Raw genomic sequence first — 22,298 nt, 5'->3', positions numbered from 1 at the left:
TGCTCTGTCTCCCTCTTTCTGTGCCTCTCTTCTTTTTGTCAATATTCCTTTTACCCACCCCCTCTCCTTTCTCTATTTTTCTTTGTTTTTCTTATCACTCGGTCCTCCTTTCTTTCATCCCTTTTTTGCTCTTCAACCTTCTCACCCTTCTGGTCCTGTAACCCTTAGTCCACAGGTACGAGAACTTAAAGAGCATGAGCAAGTGATAGGAAAATTAGGGCAAGGAAACAGATAAAATAAATCACTCATGAGAAAGAATCAGCAGAAAACTCCAGGCAACATGAAGAACCAGCCCAGAACAACCGCACCAAGGGACCATGAGGTAGCTACTGCAGAGGATTCCACCTATAAAGAAATGTTAGGAGTGACAGAAAGGGAATTTAGAATACACATGTTGAAAACAATGAAAGAAATGATGGAAACAATGAAGGAAACTGCTAATAAAGTGGAAAATAACCAAAAGGAAATCCAAAAACAGAATCAAATAAGAGATGAATGATATAAAGAATATAAAAAGGATATAGCAGAGATGAAGAAACTGAAACAGTCAATTAGGGAACTTAAAGATGCAATGGAAAGTATCAGCAACAGGTTAGACCATGCAGAAGAAAGAATTTCAGAGGTAGAAGACAAAGTTCTTTCAGATAACTCAGATAGTAAACGAGGCAGAAAAGAAGAGAGAGAAAGCAGAACGTTCACTGTCAGAATTATGGGACTTTATGAAGCGTTCCAACATACGAGTTATAGGAATTCCAGAAGGGGAAGAAGAATGCCCCAGAGGAATGGAAGCCATACTAGAGAATATTATAAAAGAAAATTTCCCAAATATCACCAAAGATTCTGCCACACTGCTTTCAGAGGCATATCGGACCCCAGGTCGCCTCAACTCTAACCAAGCTTCTCCAAGACACATTGTGATGAACCTGTCCAAAGTCAAGACAAAAGAAAAGATTCTGCAAGCTGCCAGGAATAAGCGCCACTTGACCTACGGGGCAAATCCATCAGAGTGACTGCAGACTTCTCTAATGAAACTTTCCAAGCAAGAAGACAATGGTCATCTACCTTTAATCTACTTAAACAGAACAATTTCCAGCCCAGAATTCTGTACCCTGCTAAGCTAAGCTTCAAAATTGACGGAGAAATCAAATCATTTACGGATATACAAACATTGAGGAAATTCGCCACAAGACCAGCTCTACAGGAAATACTTCAACCTGTTCTGCACGCTGACCACCACAATGGATCAGCAGCAAAGTAAGAACTCAGAAATAAAAGGACAGAACCTAACCTCCACACTGATGCAAAAGATAAAACTAAGCAATGGACTCTCACAAAATAAGACGAATAGAATACTACCACACTTATCAATTATCTCAATAAATGTTAATGGCTTGAATTCCCCACTGAAGAGACATAGATTGGTTGACTGGATTAAAAAACACAAGCCATCCATTTGCTGTCTGCAAGAAACACACCTGGCTTCAAAAGACAAATTCAAGCTCCGAGTCAAGGGTTGGAAGACAATTTTTCAGGCAAATGGAATTCAGAAGAAAAGAGGAGTTGCAATCTTATTTTCAGATACATGTGGATTTAAAGCAACTAAAGTCAAAAAAGACAAAGATGGTTACTTTATATTGGTTAAGGGAAAAATACAACAAGAAGACATTTCAATTCTAAATATTTATGCACCCAATTTAAATGCTCCCAGATTCTTGAAACAGACCTTGCTCAGTCTGAGCAATATGATATCTGATAATACCATCATAACAGGGGACTTTAACACTCCTCTTACAGAGCTGGACAGATCCTCTAAACAGAAATTAAACAAAGATATAAGAGATTTAAATGAGACCCTAGAACAACTGTGCTTGATAGACGCATATAGAACACTCCATCCCAAAGATAAAGAATATACATTCTTCTCATCACCCCATGGAACATTCTCCAAAATTGACCATATCCTGGGACACAAAACAAATATCAACAGAATCAAAAGAATTGAAATTTTACCTTGTATCTTCTCAGACCATAAGGCACTAAAGGTGGAACTCAACTCTAACAAAAATGCTCAACCCCACCCAAAGGCATGGAAATTAAACAGTCTTCTGTTGAATAACAGATTGGTGCAGGAAGAAATAAAACAAGAAATCATTAACTTCCTTGAGCATAACAACAATGAAGACACAAGCTACCAAAACCTGTGGGATACTGCAAAAGCAGTTTTGAGAGGAAAATTCATCGGTTTAGATGCCTACATTCGAAAAACAGAAAGAGAGCGCATCAACAATCTCACAAGAGATCTTATAGAATTGGAAAAAAAAGAACAATCTAAGCCTAAACTCAGTAGAAGAAAAGAAATATCCAAAATCAAATCAGAGATCAATGAAATTGAAAGCAAAAGAATCATTCAGAAAATTAATGAAACAAGGAGTTGGTTTTTTGAAAAAATAAATAAAATAGATAAACCATTGGCCAGACTAATGAGGAATAGAAAAGTAAAATCTCTAGTAACCTCAATCAGAAATGATAAAGGGGAAATAACAACTGATCCCACAGAGATACAAGAGATCATCTCTGAATACTACCAGAAACTCTATGCCCAGAAACTTGACAATGTGAAGGAAATGGATCAATATTTGGAATCACACCCTCCACCTAGACTCAGCCAGGAAGAAATAGAGCCTCTGAGCAGACCAATTTCAAGCACTGAGATCAAAGAAACAATAAAAAATCTTCCAACCAAAGAATGCCGTGGTTCAGATGGCTTCACTCCAGAATTCTATCAAATTTTCAAGGAAGAGCTTATTCCTGTACTGCAGAAATTATACCAAAAAATTGAGGAAGAAGGATCTTCCCCAACACATTCTATGAAGCAAACATCACCCTGATACCAAAACCAGGAAAAGACCCAACCAAAAAGGAGAATTTCAGACCAATCTCACTCATGAATATAGACGCAAAAATTCTCAACAAAATCCCAGCCAATAGATTACAGTTTATCATCAAAAAAGTCATTCATCATGATCAAGTAGGCTTCATCCCAGGGATGCAAGGCTGGTTTAACATACGCAAGTCCATAAACGTCATCCACCATATTAACAGAGGCAAAAATAAAGATCATATGATCCTCTCAATAGATGCAGAAAAAGCATTTGATAAAATCCAGCATCCTTTTCTAATTAGAACACTGAAGAGTATAGGCATAGGTGGCACATTTCTAAAACTGATTGAAGCTATCTATGACAAAACCACAGCCAATATTTTACTGAATGGAGTAAAACTGAAAGCTTTTCCTCTTAGAACTGGAACCAGACAAGGTTGTCCTCTGTCACCTTTACTGTTCAACGTAGTGCTGGAAGTTCTAGCCAATACAATTAGGCAAGACAAGGAAATAAAGGGAATCCAAATGGGAGCAGAGGAGGTCAAACTCTCCCTCTTTGCTGACGACATGATCTTATACTTAGAGAACCCCAAAGACTCAACCACAAGACTCCTAGAAGTCATCAAAAAATACAGTAATGTTTCAGGATATAAAATCAATGTCCACAAGTCAGTAGCCTTTGTGTACACCAATAACAGTCAAGATGAGAAGCTAATTAAGGACACAACTCCCTTCACCATAGTTTCAAAGAAAATGAAATACCTAGGAATATACTTAACGAAGGAGGTGAAGGACCTCTATAAAGCAAACTATGAAATCCTCAGAAAGGAAATAGCAGAGGATATTAACAAATGGAAGAACATACCATGCTCATGGACAGGAAGAATCAACATTGTTAAAATGTCTATGCTTCCCAAAGCAATCTACCTATTCAATGCCATTCCTATCAAAATACCAACATCGTACTTTCAAGGTTTGGAATAAATGATTCTGCATTTTGTGTGGAACCTGAAAAAACCCCGTATATCTAAGGCAGTTCTCTGTAACAAAAATAAAGCTGGGGGCATCAGGATACCAGATTTTAGTCTGTACTGCAAAGGCATAGTGCTCAAGACAGCATTGTACCGGCACAAAAACAGAGACATAGACACTTGGAATCAAATTGAAAACCAAGAAATGAAACTAACATCTTACAACCACCTAATCTTTGATAAAGCAAACAAGAACATATCTTGGGGGAAAGACTCCCTATTCAATAAATGGTATTGGGAGAACTGGATGTCTACATGTAAAAGACTGAAACTGGACCCACACCTTTCCCCACTCACAAAAATTGTTTCAAGATGGATAAAGGACTGAAATTTAAGGCATGAAACAATAAAAATCCTCCAAGAAAGCATAGGAAAAACACTGGAAGATATTGGCCTGGGGGAAGACTTCATGAAGAAGACTGCCATGGCAATTGCAACAACAAAAATAAACAAATGGGACTTCATTAAACTGAAAAGCTTCTGTACAGCTAAGGAGACAATAACCAAAGCAAAGAGACAACCTACACAATGGGAAAGGATATTTGCATATTTTCAATCAGACGAAAGCTTGATAACTAGGATCTATAGAGAACTCAAATTAATCCACATGAAAAAAGCCAACAATTGGGCGGCGCCTGTGGCTCAAAGGAGTGGGGCGCTGGTCTCATATGCCAGAGGTGAGACAGGTTCATACCCAGCCCTGGCCAAAAAAAAAAAAAAACTGCAAAAAAAAAAAAAAAAAAAAAGCCAACAATCCCATATATCAATGGGCAAGAGACATGAATAGAACTTTCTCTAAAGATGACAGACGAATGGCTAACAAACACATGAAAAAATGTTCATCATCTCTATATATTAGAGAAATGCAAATCAAAACAACCCTGAGATATCATCTAACCCCAGTGAGAATGGCCCACATCTCAAAATCTCAAAACTGCAGATGCTGGCGTGGATGTGGAGAGAAGGGAACACTTTTACACTGCTGGTGGGACTGCAAACTAGTACAACCTTTCTGGAAGGAAGTATGGAGAAACCTCAAAGCCCTCAAGCTAGACCTCCCATTTGAGCCTGCAATCCCATTACTGGGCATCTACCCAGAAGGAAAAAAATCCTTTTATCATAAGGACACTTGTACTAGACTGTTTATTGCAGCTCAATTTACAATCACCAAAATGTGGAAACAGCCTAAATGCCCACCAACCCAGGAATGGATTAACAAGCTGTGGTATATGTATACCATGGAATACTATTCAGCCATTAAAAAAAATGGAGACTTTACATCCTTCGTATTAACCTGGATTGAAGTGGAAGACATTATTCTTAGTAAAGCATCACAAGAATGGAGAAGCATGAATCCTATGTATTCAATTTTGATATGAGGACAATTAATGACAATTAAGGTTATGGGGGGGAAGCAGAAAGAGGGACGGAGGGAGGAGGGTGGGGCCTTGGTGTGTGTCACACTTTATGGGGGCAAGACATGATTGCAAGAGGGACTTTCCGTAACAATTGCAATCAGTGTAACCTGGTTTATTGTACCCTCAATGAATCCCCAACAATAAAAAAAAAAAAAAGAAAAATTCTCTTAGTGTTGCTTGTCTGAAAAAGTCTCTGTTTCCATTATTTATGAAATTTTGTTTTTCAGAGTACAGAATTCTTGATTGAGAATAATTCTTTGTGAGCAGACTAACAGTGGAGCCCTGGTCCCTGGTGGCTTGTGAGCTCTGTCTCTGCTGAGACGTCTTCTCAGCCTGACACGTTGAGTTTGCCTTTGTGGATTAGTTGATGTTCTCATCTTGCTGCTTGTAGAATTTTCTTCTTTTCTGGACCCTGGCCTGGTTGATAACTGTGTGTGTAGGTGACACCCTGTTTGCTATACATCTTCCCAGTGTCTGAACACCACCTTGTATCTGGACAGTTCAGTCTCCAGCTACATCAGTGAAGTTTTCCTCAATCGTTTCCTTGAGTAGATTTTTCATGCTTTTTTTTTTTTTTTTTTTTCTCCTAAAGCCCAAGCCTCTTTGATATCCATAATTGATATCTTGGTTTGCTTCACATAGTTCCACATTTCTCTGAGGCATTGTTCATTTTTATGTATTCTTTTTCCTATTTCTTTAACTGATTGGGTTTATTTGAAAGGCTTGTCTACAAGCTTTGAGATTGTTTCTTTTTTGGTCTAATCTGTTCCTGAAGCTTTTGGCTGTATTTACAATTACCTACATGTCATTCATATCCTTGAATTATGTTATAGCTTTCTTATGTTGTCTTTTTTAAATTGATGTTCTGAATATTTTTGGCTTGTATTGAGTTTCAACCTTTTCTTTTATCTCATTCATCTTATTTGTCATCCACGTTCTGCCACCGTGACATTTTTACAGTTTTCTTTTAGTTGAGGGTTCATTGCTAGAGATCCATTATGATCTCTTGGGGGTGTCAAACTAGCTTGTTTTTCCATGTTAACAGAGCTTTTTCTCGTTTCTTCTCATCTTAAACCTTCCAGTAGATCTGTGAAGGTAGGTTTACCATGTACCTGTTCTTCTTTGCTGGGAACTGTCCTACTCAGAAGAGCAGAGGTGCTTAGATGGTGTTTTTGTGATCTCTGCGAGACTGACCCAGCTAGAGGAAGGTAGCTCCACTGAGCATGGAATGTGGTGGTCTGTGTTGTTCAACCCCCTGTGATGTCACAGTTCAAGCCAGGACTGAATGACCTGCATGCAGCAGAGTAGTGGCGTGGTCTCCAGGCTGCTGTGGTCTAGGTGACCATGGAGGCTGGCATTGTTCTGCCTGGGTCTCCCCATGGCAGTGACAGTGACTGTTGTGTGAGGTTATCTAGGTGGTGGTCATAGGTGTCAGGGATGTGGCCGTTCACTCCATCTGTATTCATGTGTGTGTCCCTGGTGGAGCGCTGGCAATTCCCACCAGGCAGCTGCTAAAGTAGGGGCCAGGGTTCCAGCAGCCACATGAGACCCATTGGAGCAGAGCCTCAGCGGTAAGTGGCAACTTCGTGTTATAGGGTTGGGGATGCATGGTTGGAATCCTGGCAGCTGGGGTTCTCCCTTTGCCCAGGTACCACAAAGATAGTTACCACAGGGCTACTCAGGAATGGGGTGTCTGTGGGTGTCATTCAGTTCATATCTTCTTTTGGGTGGAGGGCACTCACCTCCTGGTCACAAGGGATATGGGAGCATTTTCTCTCCAGCTCTCTCTTAGCCAGCATGCTGCAGATGTGGCTGAGGCAAAGCTGTGCCCTATGTAGAACTGACACTGTGGACCTCAGAACACAGAATGATGTCAGTTATGACAAACCCAGAAGGGGAGCCACTGGATTCCTGCTCTGTCAGCCTGGTCAGCTTCTCCATTCAGCACGGGCCCCCACTTCTCCCACGGTGCACCATCTCTGAGAAGACCCCTCAGACCCCACTTCTCCGAGGGTGCACCATCTCTGAGAAGACCCCTCCACAGTGGGCATCCACTTGCAACTTTGGATTCTCTCTTCGAGAGCAAAACACGGGCTGCTTCTGCTCAGCCATCATGTCCCTCTCTCCATAATTTTTTTAAATTTCCAAACCTTTAAGGAGTCTTTTTCTTGTTACATGGACAAACTGTATCATTCTCAAGTCAGGGCTTCCAGTGTGCCTGGCACCAGGACAGTGTAAATTATCCTCGACATGTAGATTTCATCCCCTGCCCCCATCCCCTTCTCCCCATCATAGTTCTTTATGACCATCTATATCCACTGTTTAACTCCCACTTAAACGTGAGAGCATGTGGTAGCTGTTTCCCATTCCTGAGATACTTCACTTGGGATACTGCTCTCCAGCTCTTTCCAAGTTGCTCTTTATGTATTTCAGTGTAACTTGCCCTTATACAGAAAATGAAGTAAATGATTGATTTTCTTCATGTGTGAATTATATTAGCCAATCTGAGATGATTTAAGAACACATACAGCCTATGAAATTTATTATTTCAGATTTCAATTTAGACACGAATCTCCCAGGTTCTCACTCATATATAGAAGTTAAATATTAAAACAATTGATCTCATGGTGACAGAGAGTAGAATTACAACTACCAGAGGCTGGAAAGGGTAGTGGGGGAGGGGAGGATAAAGTGAGAATGATCAATGTATACAAAAATAGGGTTAGATAGAATGAATAATATTTGGCGGAAAAAGTGACTGTCATCAATAAGTTATGGTATACTTTAATGGAGAGTGTAATTTGGATGTTCCTAACACAAAGAAATAATAAATGCTTGAAGTGATAAATACCCCACTTATCCTGATTGATTAATATACACTGTATGCCTGTATCAAAATATCAGATGTGCCCGGTAAATAAATGCATTTATTAGGTATTTATAATAATTAAAAAAATTAAAATTAAAATAGATAAACAATAAAATAACATAAAATAAAATTGAGACTCAAAAAAAGAAACAATATTGTGCTCAGATTTTCTAATCCATTTTGTTAAATATAACATCTGTTTTATAGAAACTGTCTTATGATGACAAAATAAGTGCTTTTATTTAGATGTATTAAATAGAGTAAAACATGCATAATTCACTGTTGTCTGTATATGTGGTATCAATAGCATTTATTAAAACATGAATTCTGGCTAATATATTTTCATCTAATATTCAATTCATCTTAAATAAATATAATCAAATAAATTGTAGTCAATTTGTTTAGGAAATTGTTTAGTTTGACATCAACTCCTAATTAAAGTGTTGATGCAAATATACACAATATTATAATAATGATTATATTTACCTCCAGAAACCCTAACCAGCATCAAAAAATGCCATTTTTATTGATAATTTAAGAATCAAAAATGTTTATTTATTTAATGTTCAGCAATGTTGAATCTGAAGGGAAAAAGAATAAACTTTTTTTACCTCAAAACTTACTAAAAGTATAATGTAAGTTTACTTTTTAAGAGCTCATTTAAATCTCAAGAATTTTAATAAATCTTCAAATTGTATAATGATTTCACTTCTGTTTACTCCTGGAATTCAACGTGAATGGTTTTCTAATAAGTCGTAAAAATTTATATGAATTAAGGAAATTGATCTGACAGTTTTTAGTTTCTATATTTTATTAGGAATTTTTAAGTTATATGATATATTAGGAAAAAAGAATGAGATCAAGAAAAAGGAGGTGTAGGGTTGTGTGTACAGGAAGTCAGACTATTAAGTTTGCAAACTTGTTCTGTAAAAGTTTCTACGTACCTCACTGCTGAACCTCACTACAGCCACCTTTGAGGTCCTTGCTGTGGGAAGCTATACACTGGCACCAGTATCCAGTCCCCTCTTCAGGCCATTTAAGATCTCTTTTTCTGGAATGGCCATCAGAACTGTCATTGTACAATTATGTTGGCGAACGCATCCCAGAAAAAATATGCAAAAAGAACGTAGACATCCCATTTTTAGTACAATTCTAGTTTGTTCTAATAACATATTTTCCCGTATTAGGAGCCCAAACTTGGTAGTACATTCTCTTAATCTTTCTGAAAAGCAAATAATTCTGCATATTCTGTGCCTTGTTTTGATAGCACAAAGTGGAATTACAACATAAACAGAATGTTTTAATTTCTGAATTTTTTTCTGCTACATTTTTGTAATTTATAACTCTTGAAGTGGTATAGAATAATTTTCAAGTTTCCAAGTCATTGCTTTAATTCTCATTAAGTTTTTGTACCAATTATTTAATCAGAAAAAAACTCATGGTAATTTTTTCCCATTGTATCTGTTATGAGAGGAACTCTGTAGCAAGGCAAGGTTTTAATGTGAGCCTTTTAGCAGAGGCCACAATATTGAGATAAAAGAAAATGTTTGGAACTTCGGAAGTCTTCATTAAAATCTTTTATGAGAGGCACAGATAATAGATGTTGTAACACCCATCCAAATTTTATCAAAATTCGAAACATATACTTGGACTTCTGTCCCTATAATGAAAGTCCTTACAATGCTTCTTAATAGTCTTTAGAGACTGCTTTTTGGTCATTAAAAGAACATTAAAAGCTATAAGGAAAACTGTTTCTTGCAAAGTATTTATCTTCATTCTGACATAGACATCAAATTATTCTCACCATAATTATAATGAATTAATGTTGATTTATTGGAGGACTTCTGAACATTAAATGCTTTTGTTACGGACTCCTTGTTGCTTTTTTCAATGTTTTTAAACCCTTTTCCCCGTCTTGATTTGAATTATTTACACAAATAGAAGAATAAAGCATTAAAGTTTTAATAAAGATTAAACTTTAATAAAGTTATTAAACTTTATTTGATTAAACTTTAATAAAGATTAAAGATTTAATAAAGATTAAAGTTTAATCAAAGTTGGGAAACAATTCCAAGCGTAGGTAGTGACAGAAAATGGGTTTTCCCAAGTTATTCTACATCAAAGCCAAATGGATCTATTTTGAGACGGTTCTACATAATAAAAGGGAGTTTGCTAGCACGAAGCCTAGTAATTTGCTCTCTAAATATTGGAAGACGCCAGAGAATTGTAGTTCTTTGTTGCTGTTTTTACAAAAGTAAGCTGCTTTTGTTTTTAAGCACTCGGTAAATTAGGTGTCTGGTTTTTGATACTGTTAGTGATGAAATAAGAGGAGGAATTTGAAGAAGGTGCCAGATATGTAAATCTTTTATTTCTGATCAAATGTTGCCTGTTTGTGGGTCTACCAAATACACATTTCACAAGTGTAAATTAAAACAAAAGGGTCCACGTGATGAAATATAGCTATAGGCCATCTGTGACTAAGCAGAATGTATTTAAGGGATATATTCCTGTTTTCTTAGAGGCAAACCTTGAGATATGAAACAAAAGTGTAATATAGAACACTGGATTAATACCTTGAAAACAAGAATAAAGTTTAGTTACTCTAACCACCAGGAGTTGGAATGACGGTGGGGAAAAGGAATGTTGAAATATTAATGTTTATTTTTCAGTAAAGGCACTGAGTATGCTTGTTTTGTTATTTTAACAGTGTGAAGGAGTCAGGAACAGGCCATAAGCAATGGAGGGGTCGCCTGTCATCCACCTGCAAGCAGTGCCCAGCGGTCTATGCCAGGCCCGTCTGTGGTTCAGATGGTCACACCTACTCTTCTCAGGTAAAGACAATTGTAAACATTTAGTATGAAATAAATAATGTATACTTACTAGTAAATTATTAAAACTATTAGCTATCTTGTGTGGTCATCCAAATGTTTCATTTAACTTTTAACATAATATGAATAATCTCATTGGTTTGGAATATCATTCAATGTATATTTTGTTTTTCTGTATCACAATTTTTAAATTTGAAATAGAAAAGCTGTAAGCACGGTGAGCCCTCAGATATTAAAACCAACATTTCCTTTCTTGCTGCTACGGAGGAGGTTAGAAGGGTTAGCACGCTGCATGATAGTGTTAATAATTATTACAACAATAGCTGCTATAATCTGCTGCTAAGACTGTTTATTACCTCATGAGTTATCTCCTATATTATCTCATTTAAGCCTCTACAAAACCCTTTTAAGAAATGAAAAAAAAAAAACTGAGGATCAGAATGGTACAGTGATTCGGCGTGTTTCACATACTTAGCTGACAGTGAGGTCACCTTGGTTCATCTCTGATTCGATGCTTGGCCCTCTCTCTCTACGTTACTCTGTCACTCAGTTTGGTGTCCCACATTGTGAAATGTTTAGAAATTTTAAAGAAGTTTTCCTAACTAAAGAATTGATGAGTTTCCTTTGATTATATAAGTTAAAAAATGTACAGGCTCATAACATCTTTCCTGAAACCCTCGGGGCCAGATGCATTTATAGATTTAGGGTTTTTTTGTTTGTTTGTTTTGTTTTGTTTTTGAGTCTCACTGTGTTGCCCTTGGTAGAGTGCTGTGGCGTCACACCTCAGAACAAACTCAAACTCTTGGGCTTAAGCGATTCTCTTGCCTCAGCCTCCCAAGTATCTGGAACTATAGGCGCCCACCACAATGCCCGGCTATTTTTTTTGTTGTTGCAGTTGTCGTTGTTTACCAGGCTCGGGCTGGGTTCTAACCCGCCAGCCTGGGTGTATGTGGCTGGTGCCCTAGCCTCTGAGCTATGGGCACCACCCTTGATTTAGATTTTTTTTTTAATTAGGTTTTAAAGGGGTATAATAGCATATTCTGATTATCCCCAGTGGGAGCTTACCCTGTAAGGAAACATAATAACATCTCTGTAAGGAACTCTTTGTGTATTCTCATTGAGTAATATACACAAGTCCATAAATTAGCTTTACTTCAGTTCATATCTGATTTTTTTTTATTGCAAAGTTAACTCCAAAGTTTTTTTGACTTTCCAAATGCTTTGCTTTTGTAGATACCTTCTTATGAACCATACTTTGTCCAAGTAAACATGTTCCTATAACTTCCAGTTTCATTTTATAATTACAAATCTTGATGAAAGCATTCCAGTGTCAAGATACATAAATTCAGTCATTAAGTATGTGCTGCATAAGAGATGCCCAAAGCTGTGTATCCGTAATGAAGCTACGATTATCTATGTGCAAAAGTATATAGAACTGGAATTACCTCTAGGACTGGAAGTATCAGGGATCTTCTTAACATGGCCTTGACCTTGGTGAATTCACTGTGGTTTAGGACCTCAGCTTTGCAAGTTTAGAAAATTCATGTAGTCAGCTCAAAGAAGAGCGAACCTACTTCGTGTCACCTAACCCTGCACAGGATTGGTAAATCATTACATTGTTCCATTAAGTTACACTGAAGAATGCAGGTTGTAATATTTGGACCAGTAGTAGAGCTCTAAGGCAAGCAAACTGTAATGCTAATTTTATTCAGTGAGCGTTGATGATGAACAAGTTGAGTCAGTGGTGGAGGGATTGGAAGTTTTAACGCATCCAGGTAAGATAGACGTATGTCTTACTCAACATAAGAAAAATATATGCAGGAAATATCGATCTATGGCTAGCATGCCATCACTCCCAAGAGTGCTAAGAGTAGTTGACCACTGACTCCTTTCAGATGGTTTTTTGGATGCTCCTAAGCAGGTGATTCATTCTTTCCCAATTTAATGTCACAGGATACACGGTTAAATCATAAGTGAGGTCTACCTTTGAGACTCTATGGGAGGCCATGCTTGATGATATTAGAGTTATTTAGCATTCAAGAAACACAGCAGTTATATTGTCATCCAAAACTAAACAACACACCATCCTAAGTAGATTAATCCCATGTGTTTCCAATTTTATGTGATTTCTTCATTGTTCTCCTTGTATACAGGGCGTACTGTAAAGCCTTAGCTTATGAACATAAGCTTACTAATGTTATTTACAACATTAAAGTCTGGTTATTTAACCAGTCTTCTAAATAATCCATATTTTAGTTATTATTTTAATATTAATTCATGTATCACAAGCACTTTTTAATACAGGAAGACATTGAGAAAACTTGGTTCAAATGGCTATGAGTCTTTAATAACCCTAAATCACTATCTTTACATAGTTGATCTAATTTAACTTAGTGATTTTTTTGCACTTTGGACCACCCATGTTAATCTTAAATGCTTCCCCTGACAGCAGTGAGGCTGAACTTAGCAAAGCAATGAAAACTGTAGGGTCTCAGCCCTGTAAGGGCTCACGGTAAATTATCCTCACTGAGACTTTGAAAATTGATTTGACTTGAAATTCCCATTAAAAAACTCATTTTTAGCCTGTTGTGGTGGCTCACACATGTAATGCCTGCACTCTGGGAGGCTGAGGCAGGTGGATTCTTTGAGCTCAGGAGTTTGAGACCAGCCTAAGCAGAGTGAGACCCCGTGTCTCTACTAAAAACAGAAAAATTAGTCAGCATCATGGCGGGTGCCTGTAGTCCCAGGTCCTCAGGAGGCTCAGGCAAGAGGATTGCCTAAGTCCAGGAGTTGCAGGTTTCTGTGAGCTATGACGCCATGGCACTCTACCAAGGGTGACAAAGTAAGATTCTGTCTCAAAAAATAAAAACTTTTTTTTTCTGTTTTTCTCTGGGGTATTTACATATTAGATCAAGAACAAAGATTGTAGAGAGATGTGCCTTGATGAAAAGAGAATCTTGATATTTTTCTAACATCTACTTACTAGGAGTTCAAAATAAAAGCTGTGTGAAGCGGTTACAGGACTTTCTCTGGGTCTTGAACATTGTCACTAGATGAGCAAACTGTGCCAGAGCAGATCTGAGCTGCATGGGGTCTTGTAGGTTTCTGAGCTCACAGGAGTGGTGGACTCCAAACTTCAAGGTCAGGAGGGTCCATAAATCTCTTTCCTTGGAATGTTTAATTTTCTCAGCTGATATGCTAAAGTTTAGCCAAAAGAGCCAGATACTGCTCATCCTGGCTGTGAACCCTACTCCAGGGCAGAAACCTAGTTTTCCCCTGGAGCATTTTTCTTTTTTTCTCATTCTTTTTTTGAGATAGAATCTTGCCCTGTCACCCGGGCTGAGTGCAGTGGCATTATCACTGCAACCTCAGATTCATGAGCTTCTATGATCCTCCTGCCTCAGCTTCCCAAGTAGCTCAACTATAGGCATAGGCCACTGTTGTGCCCGCGACGCGGGATCCCCCACATAAATCACCAGGAGACCAAGAGACCAAGTCCATGCAAAAGCAAGTGGTTATTTATTTACAAGCTCTAGCTAGGGCCCCCTGGTCCTGGCTCAGCAGGAGAGCAGAGAAGCCGGGATCTCGAAAAGGAGGGAGGTTTTAAAGGTACAGAAAAGAAAAAAGGGAGGGGGTGTGAGGTGAGCCACTGAGGCGAGCTGATAGGGGGTGAGCTAGGGGACAGAGCACTTGTCCATGGCTGTCTGGAGAGTGTTTGTTATTGCTTGGAGACCGTTGTGTAAGAGTGCGGATCATGGGGCAAGGACGGGGGTCCGGAGAGGGAGCAGGTTGCCTAACACCTTTGGTATGCAGCTACAAAACGAAGGCTGAGGGACAAGATGAAGTTAGTTTTAACAAAATGGAGTTAACTTGGTTCTTACACCACCATGTCTGGATAATGCTTTTTCCTATTCTTAATAGTGATGGGGGTCTCACTGTTGCTCAAGGTGGTCTTGAATTCTTGAGCTCAAGTGATCCTTCTGCCTTGGCGTCCCAGTTTTCTGGGATGACAGGCGTGAGCTACCGCACCCCAGCTGGAGGCCTTATTCATCTTTCTGTGTTGTGGATCCCCTGAATTGTTACAAAGTCTTTTATATATATATGTATATATATTTACTACAAACTATTTTCCTACAGGTTCTATTTTTGGCCTGCAGTGTTTGCTCATAACTTTCAGCTAAGTTTATAGAGAGGAAATTATAAGTAATACTTTCATTGCACATCTTCATTGGAGATGAGGCCATTACCATGTGCAGGAGCTGGGAGATGTGATGGGAGGAAAGAGGGCTCCTGGGAGGTAATGTGTGCAAGACTTTAGTCAAATGATGTAGCTGAGATATAATTGTGGAAAGTTGGACAATGTGGTCAATTTTGAATTTATTGGAGTTCAAGCTCTGAAGTTAGTCAGCTTTCCTGGAAATCCACAGCAGAGTCTTTTAAAAATGCAAACACACACACATGAACAGATGAACTGTAGACATACAGGGCTTACTTGAAAATTAAGTTGGGGTGATTGTGATTTTCACATGAGGCATTTCTGTGACATTGTCTTTTTTTTATCCTGTTAAGAAAAGTGATTGACTTTTCCTGAGAAGCCTATTTCATCGCTCTTTGTAAAAGAAGCAATGTTTTCTGAATTCTTTAAAATTCAGCAATCCCAGAAAAATCAAAATATATGTTTCTCGAGGCTATTTGAGAGGTAATCATTCTTGAAATTGACACAAAAGATGGAGATCTTTATTTCTTTACTGCAGGCAAAGTCTATTTTGATTATATCATCAAGCTTCAGTAAGAGCTAGCAATTGTTCTTTAATGTAGTATCTGTATTAAACCACGGATGTATTTGTTATTTTCTTATGGAAAATGTATATTACGTTTGTAGTGAGCATAAGTCAATACATAATACTAATGTTTTAGAACTGATTGGAGCAAGGATAATATCAACTCCCTGAGGCCAAGAACAGACGGCATTGAACTCTTTTCTACTGTATTTAGTCTTGCAGTGCTTGGCAATTGAATTAGATAATGGTGAATTTCTAGGAATGATCATTGTTTATAAAATTGTGTGTTTGTGTGTTTTAAGGAAAGGCAAATAGAAAGTTTATCCATTCTCTCCCATAGTACTCAAACCTCACTCCACAGATACTGCTTAAATTGATTTAGAAATAGGCCTCACAGATCTGAATTTTCCAAGCTCCCAGGTGATTTTTATGTGTAGACGAGGTTGAGAACCTGGCATCCCTTCAAATTGTTGCCTTTGAATGTTTTAGTTTCAGCATTAGAGCAGACATTTAGTACATTACGTTTATTTCCATTTGGTAAGTAATTGTCCACTCTTCCTCTGAATACATTGAGCTGAGGTAACATTATTTTGGAAGATTCACTGTCAGAAATAGACATGTACCAGTCCCATCTGAAGCTCCTCCACACAGGCCAGGTCTGACTTTGGGCTTAGATTTGCCAACTTGCTCAAGATCACAACTCTTACAGAAGAATATAATTTCTTTCTTTCTTTTTTTTTTTTTTTTTGCAGTTTTTAGCTGGGGTGCTGGGTTTGAACCCGCCACCTCCAGCATATGGAGCTGGTGCCCTACTCCTTTGAGCCACAGGCGCCGCCCCGAGTTATAATTTCTTATCGTTATAATCAGGTGCTGGGATAAGCTCTTGATAAAACCCTCAGGATTAAAGGAAATAATATGAGTGAAATAATATGAATATTAGTTTTAAAAAGGAATTCAGTGGGACATGTAGAACAAACTATACCCAGACCCAGTTCCTGACATGACATCCTGTGAGGTGTGCCTCTGTATCTGAAGGGTGTCCAGCTGTCAGACGCATTCTGTCTGTGCACGGGATTGGGTCCAACAACCCTGTCCTCATCCTCTGAGGTGCAAACTAGATTGTCCTCATTTACTGGGAAAATATGAGTTCCTAAATTTGCCACTTGAAATGGAACACAGAGCCCAAAAATTACCGCAAAAAACCCAAGGGTCAGAATATTATTTAATTTTTATAAAAATCAATCCAAAGTCTTTTTGTAGCACACACATTTATCTGGGTGTGAGCTTTTGGTATTGCTCACTTGCACCAAGTCAGAAATATATCAGGCTGTTTTTTAGAGAAACCCAAGCCTCAGTTTTACACTTTAATCATATTCAGTTACATTTAATTAAATCATATAAGGATGACATTAATTGGGCGGCGCCTGTGGCTCAAGGAGTAGGGCGCCGGTCCCATATGCCGGAGGTGGCGGGTTCAAACCCAGCCCCGGCCCAAAACCACAAAAAAAAAAAAAAAAAAGAATGACATTAATTACATGCTATTATAACAGATTTTATGAACCAAAAGGGGGAAAAAGAAACAAATGTAGGGCAGCGCCTGTGGCTCAGTGAGTAGGGCGCCAGCCCCATATGCCGAGGGTGGCGGGTTCAAACCCAGCCCCAGCCAAACTGCAACAAAAAAATAGCCGGGCGTTGTGGCAGGCGCCTGTAGTCCCAGCTGCTCGGGAGGCTGAGGCAAGAGAATCGTGTAAGCCCAAGAGTTAGAGGTTGCTGTGAGCCGTGTGATGCCACGGCTCTCTACCCGAGGGCGGTACAGTGAGACTCTGTCTCTACAAAAAAAAGAAACAAATGTAAGTAAGCATGAAATTCACCCGACAGAAAAAAAAGAACTTGGACATCAACTGTTTCCTTGGAGGTTAAGAGAGAATTCCTAGCATAATTTTTTGTTCTTGTCCACCAAAATTATTATTGCAGGAGAAATTAATTAATATGCCCATATTCTGTAACTATGACATGTTTGCATTAAATACAATTATCAAATAAAGGTAAAATTGAACTTTGGAGAATTACAAGCAAATAATTTTAATGCTTAAATATCTTTGGAAAAATACAGAATATATAAAGTATAATAATACAGAGCATACATAAATTCTGTTCTTTGATCCTGGATTTGTTTTCTTTTCTTAATATTTTATGTGTATGGAACATTATATGTTGAGCAATTTAGTATATTACAAGACGCTATCTCATTGTTAGTGCATTTAAATGCACACGTAAAGGTAAGGGAAATAATTTATACACATGTACCACTTTTGTGTTTTGGAAAGAAAAAGAAATGAGAAAACTAAGTTTTTAACAGAACAATGTACTGTTCTGTAAAAGGAGTATTACAACAAACTAAATGCTTCACCTGTTAAATTCAAAGAATTCTTCTACTTTTTCTATTATAAATGGTGCCGCATCACATTGCTGTGACAATGGACCCTTTTGCTTTGCTAAGTTATTTCATTGATTAAATCATTTTTCTTCAACTTGTATTATATTGAAGAAATTTAACATCACGTTAATGATTTTTATTTATTATTTATGTATACTAAAAAGTATAATAAGTAAACTGAGAACTCTCTGTTTTTGAGGGCTACTACTCAAATCTGTATCAGACTCTTAATACCTGCGCCCCCTTTGCCTCCAGGAGGGGCACGTGTTAGTAGGAAAGACACATGACCATCTTTGTACGCCCCATCACGCCTCTTCCTGTAACCGCCACGCAGACATGCACTTGCCTTTGGGTGGTTCCAGACCCTTCAGTTATGTGTATCAAAGAGTTTAGGACAGTTTCTACTAATTCCTAAATGTATATATTAATGTGTTTGAGACTATAACTTTCTTACTTTCACTTGACTGACGATATATTAACACATCTTACCAAACTACAGTGACAGTAAAGAGTTTGTGTGATCTTATTAAGTTCCTTAATTATTATAACACACTTCTGTAGGGAAATGAATAGGTGAATCTGTGCTTGCTCTGCATACGTGCCTTCAAAATACCGATAATCGATACTATGTGAATCTGAGAAGTTCCAGTTCACTTGTTCCACTCACTTTCTTACCAGTTCCACAGTGCTAAAAATGGCTTCTGCACCGTCCCTCTCACAGGTTGCCAAAATTTACCAACAATGTAGAAAATACCAAACTCGGTGATTATTATAAAACCCCATTCTTGCTATGAGTGAAATGATGCATTTGAAGAGTGTTACGAGTTCCTTAGAATCTTCTGTTGTTTTTTTTCCTCCCAATCCCTGAATGGCTGTTGACTGATGAATGACAGTGGTGCCTTTGGATTGAGGCTTCTAAGAGAACAAAGGGCACATTGTTCCATGATATGTTGGCCTCAGTTTCTTTACTTTCATCGTCATTGCCAGTTACTATGTTCTAAAGGATTCTCCTGATGCTCTGGCCACTTGCTGCGGGACCGAGGATGAGCACAGTTGAGTCAGAGGCACAGCAGCCTGACGTTTTGCCTTCCGTTTACAATAACCTATGTGTAAATCTCATAGTACAGTGACCCTTGACCTTCTTACTACATTAACTTTAATACCCTCAAAAATAGACATGTGTGTGCATAGTGGGGGTCTCACAATTAAGTGCGTGAACGTGTCCAAGAGAAAGTGCTACCTACCTCATGGCTGAATATCACCACAGTCACCTTCAAAGAACTCCTTGGGCAGCTGTGCACTGATGTCAGCACCTCATCCACCCTTTAAAGCAATCTAGGGACTCTTTCTGGAAGGGCCATCAGAGCTGTTGCTGAATGAAGTCTGATAATTTTGTTTGCAAACTTTCCATCATGCAATTATGTTGGTAACACTGAACAAACAACTCGCTATGGTTTCATAACTTGGTATATCAGTGTCTCACAGCTGTGTTCACGCAGACCTTTGGGGCTATCTTGTTCAGTGGTGTTCATTATTACGGTTGCATGTTTTGGGGAGCTGTATAACAACTCTAAGAGTTTCAAAATTGTCTGAAGGGTGGACTAAGCACTGGTGTTGGTGCACAGCTTCCCAAGGGAGGACATTGAAGGTGACAGTAGTGAAACTCAGCATGAAGTGTGTGGCACTTTTTCTAGGATGTGCTTGCGAACTTAATTGTCAGCCCTTGTACATGTGTGTATGTGAGAACTTGTCAGCCCTTGTATGTGTGTGTATGTGTGTTATTTGGGTTATTTTTGTGGCAGATACTGTAAACATTTTAAATGCAGTAACTCATTGTTATCCACCATTTATAGATGAGAACAATGATGCCTAAAGAGGCACTATCTACTAGGCATACCGTTGCAGCACAGAACTATTATATTCTTAAGTAGCGTTATTAGTAATGGCTAAAATAATGTTCAGTAACATCAGGTAGTATTTGAAGGATATTACATGTACTACTTTAATCTTTAAAACAAATTTATAAGACATATAATGATCCCCAATCTGTAGATAAATAAAAGGAAGCCCACAGCAGCCGTGAAGCTCGTGAGCTGCAGTGCTGGGACTGGAGCCAGCTTAGCGTTGCACAGGTGACCAGGTGCTGAACTGTGTAATAATGGTACCTTCATTACCTGTGATATCCTTCCTAACACCAATTATTCATCACTTTGACAAGGAAGATGAACAAGTAATCAATAGGAGAGATTTAAAGAAGACATGTGTATTCTAACTCTTCAAAAATTTAGTGGTAGCAAAGTAAACGGGTTATACCCATGAGCATGCATGACCTAGTCTCCTTCCTGCCCCCTCCACCCTCCCCTTCCCAGCCTCTAAGGTCTTTAGCTCCCACATGCCAGTGAGGGCATGCAGTAGTTGTCTTTCTGTACCTGGCTCGTTTGCTTGACATAGTACTATGCATGTGTAAAGATAACTGTAGCAGGTACTTCTGAAAAGCTGCGTTTCTTTCGTCAAAGGCACACAAAGAAAGGATTCTTACAAAACTAGCATTTTGTGAAAGCCTAATGTGTGTTAATTAGCATTTTAAGTTAATTGATGAATAAATGAACACATTAATTAAGTTAATGTATTAATAAATGAGTATCAATTATGTTAATTTATGGAGAAATTGTACATTAATTAGATTAATGCATTAATTTATACAGGTACTAATTTATTACTTTTAATAATAACACAGACATAACATACTCTAATATTCTCATTTTAAAGATAAGGAATATGAAACGTTTTAAATATGTTCATAATGTCACAGAGTTAGAAAATAGAAGGGCTAATAATATGGGATGAATGCTAATATGGATGATAAAAAGTAATGTTATTACCAATACAATAAATGACTATATATCATATATGATTATACATGTTGAGTATATATTAATAGTACAGGTAATGTTAATATAAAACGTGACTTTAAAATTAATGCAGAGAAAATTATTTTTTATACAAAGAAAAAATGTCATATATGATCTCTGCTTACATGAATTTACCATCATATGAATTATAGAATAAACACTTATCCTTTCAGGGTACTTGGGCAAACCGTGCACTTTCCCACCATCATTCTGCATATTCCCTGGGATCACTGTGTGTTTTTGTGCCTTTCTCTCCAGAGGTTAAAATGTTCTCTACCAAGAAAACTAGTCTTGTTATGTGAATTGAGAATGGTTTAATTAAGTATGGCTTTACATCTGGAGTAAGTCAGGTAAACAACAGCCAATTGTGAAACTAAGAGGTGAGGAAAGTCTAATTCAGAAACCAAGAGGGAAAAAAAAATCTGTGAATAACTAGAATTAGAAAACACGTACACAGACGGCCTATGGTAGCATTAGGTAGTGCAGGCTTCAGGTGTCAGTGCAGAGGGGTGAGTGAACCACACACTCTGAACAGCCCTGCCCTCAGTAAAGAGAGAGTAGGGAGGGTCTGTCGTGAGGCACGAGGGTGTGAAGGCAGTCTGTCTGTCCCTGAGGTCGCTTTGGGCCATGATACCCTCATTAAGGCATGATATTCATGCATTTGACTTGTGCTGTCATAGGTCTGGGGTTTTGGATTATACTACACTGGAGCAGAGCTCAGGAGAGCCCCAGGCTGAGAACATCTAAGTGATCCACGTATTCAGTATACCCCATATTCAGTACAAACCTTCTTTGTAGAAAAGTACCATGAATTCAGACTCCTGAATTTTATTTAGCCAACCAGGAGTTCCTTCACAAACAAATATTGTAAATAAATGAAGAATCACACTAATAAAACACAATTAAGGCAACAAACCCAATGAGATAAGCCCTCACATGAGCAGGAGCGAATGATGCCAGCAGTAAGAGGAAAACAACATTCATATTTTTAATAGTTAAAACACTGAAAGGTAGATAAATTATTGGGTAAAGAAAATATGTCAACCATATAACATACATTTAAAATATGAAATAGATTTAAAAGTGATATTAAAAGACCATTAAGACTTAAGTAATCTCAGAAAATATTGGTGAGTTTTAT

The 22,298-nt window shown here is 38.1% G+C and overlaps 1 protein-coding gene across 4 annotated transcripts in view; it reads left to right on the top strand.

Moving 5' to 3' along the window:
* Positions 1–22,298, top strand: part of SPOCK3 (SPARC (osteonectin), cwcv and kazal like domains proteoglycan 3) — a 527,638-nt gene that overhangs the window by 358,993 nt on the left and 146,347 nt on the right. For all 4 annotated transcript variants that reach the window (XM_053594470.1, XM_053594471.1, XM_053594472.1 and 1 more), the window contains one exon: positions 10,907–11,030. In XM_053594470.1, coding sequence (XP_053450445.1) covers positions 10,907–11,030 — 124 coding nt within the window. The remainder of the gene's footprint in view (positions 1–10,906; positions 11,031–22,298) is intronic.

This window comes from Nycticebus coucang, chromosome 6 (genome assembly GCF_027406575.1).
Source record: "Nycticebus coucang isolate mNycCou1 chromosome 6, mNycCou1.pri, whole genome shotgun sequence".
NCBI classification, from domain to species: Eukaryota; Metazoa; Chordata; class Mammalia; order Primates; family Lorisidae; genus Nycticebus; species Nycticebus coucang.
The sequence above is the reverse complement of the archived record's forward strand: the minus strand, read 5'-3'. Positions and strand labels throughout refer to the sequence as shown.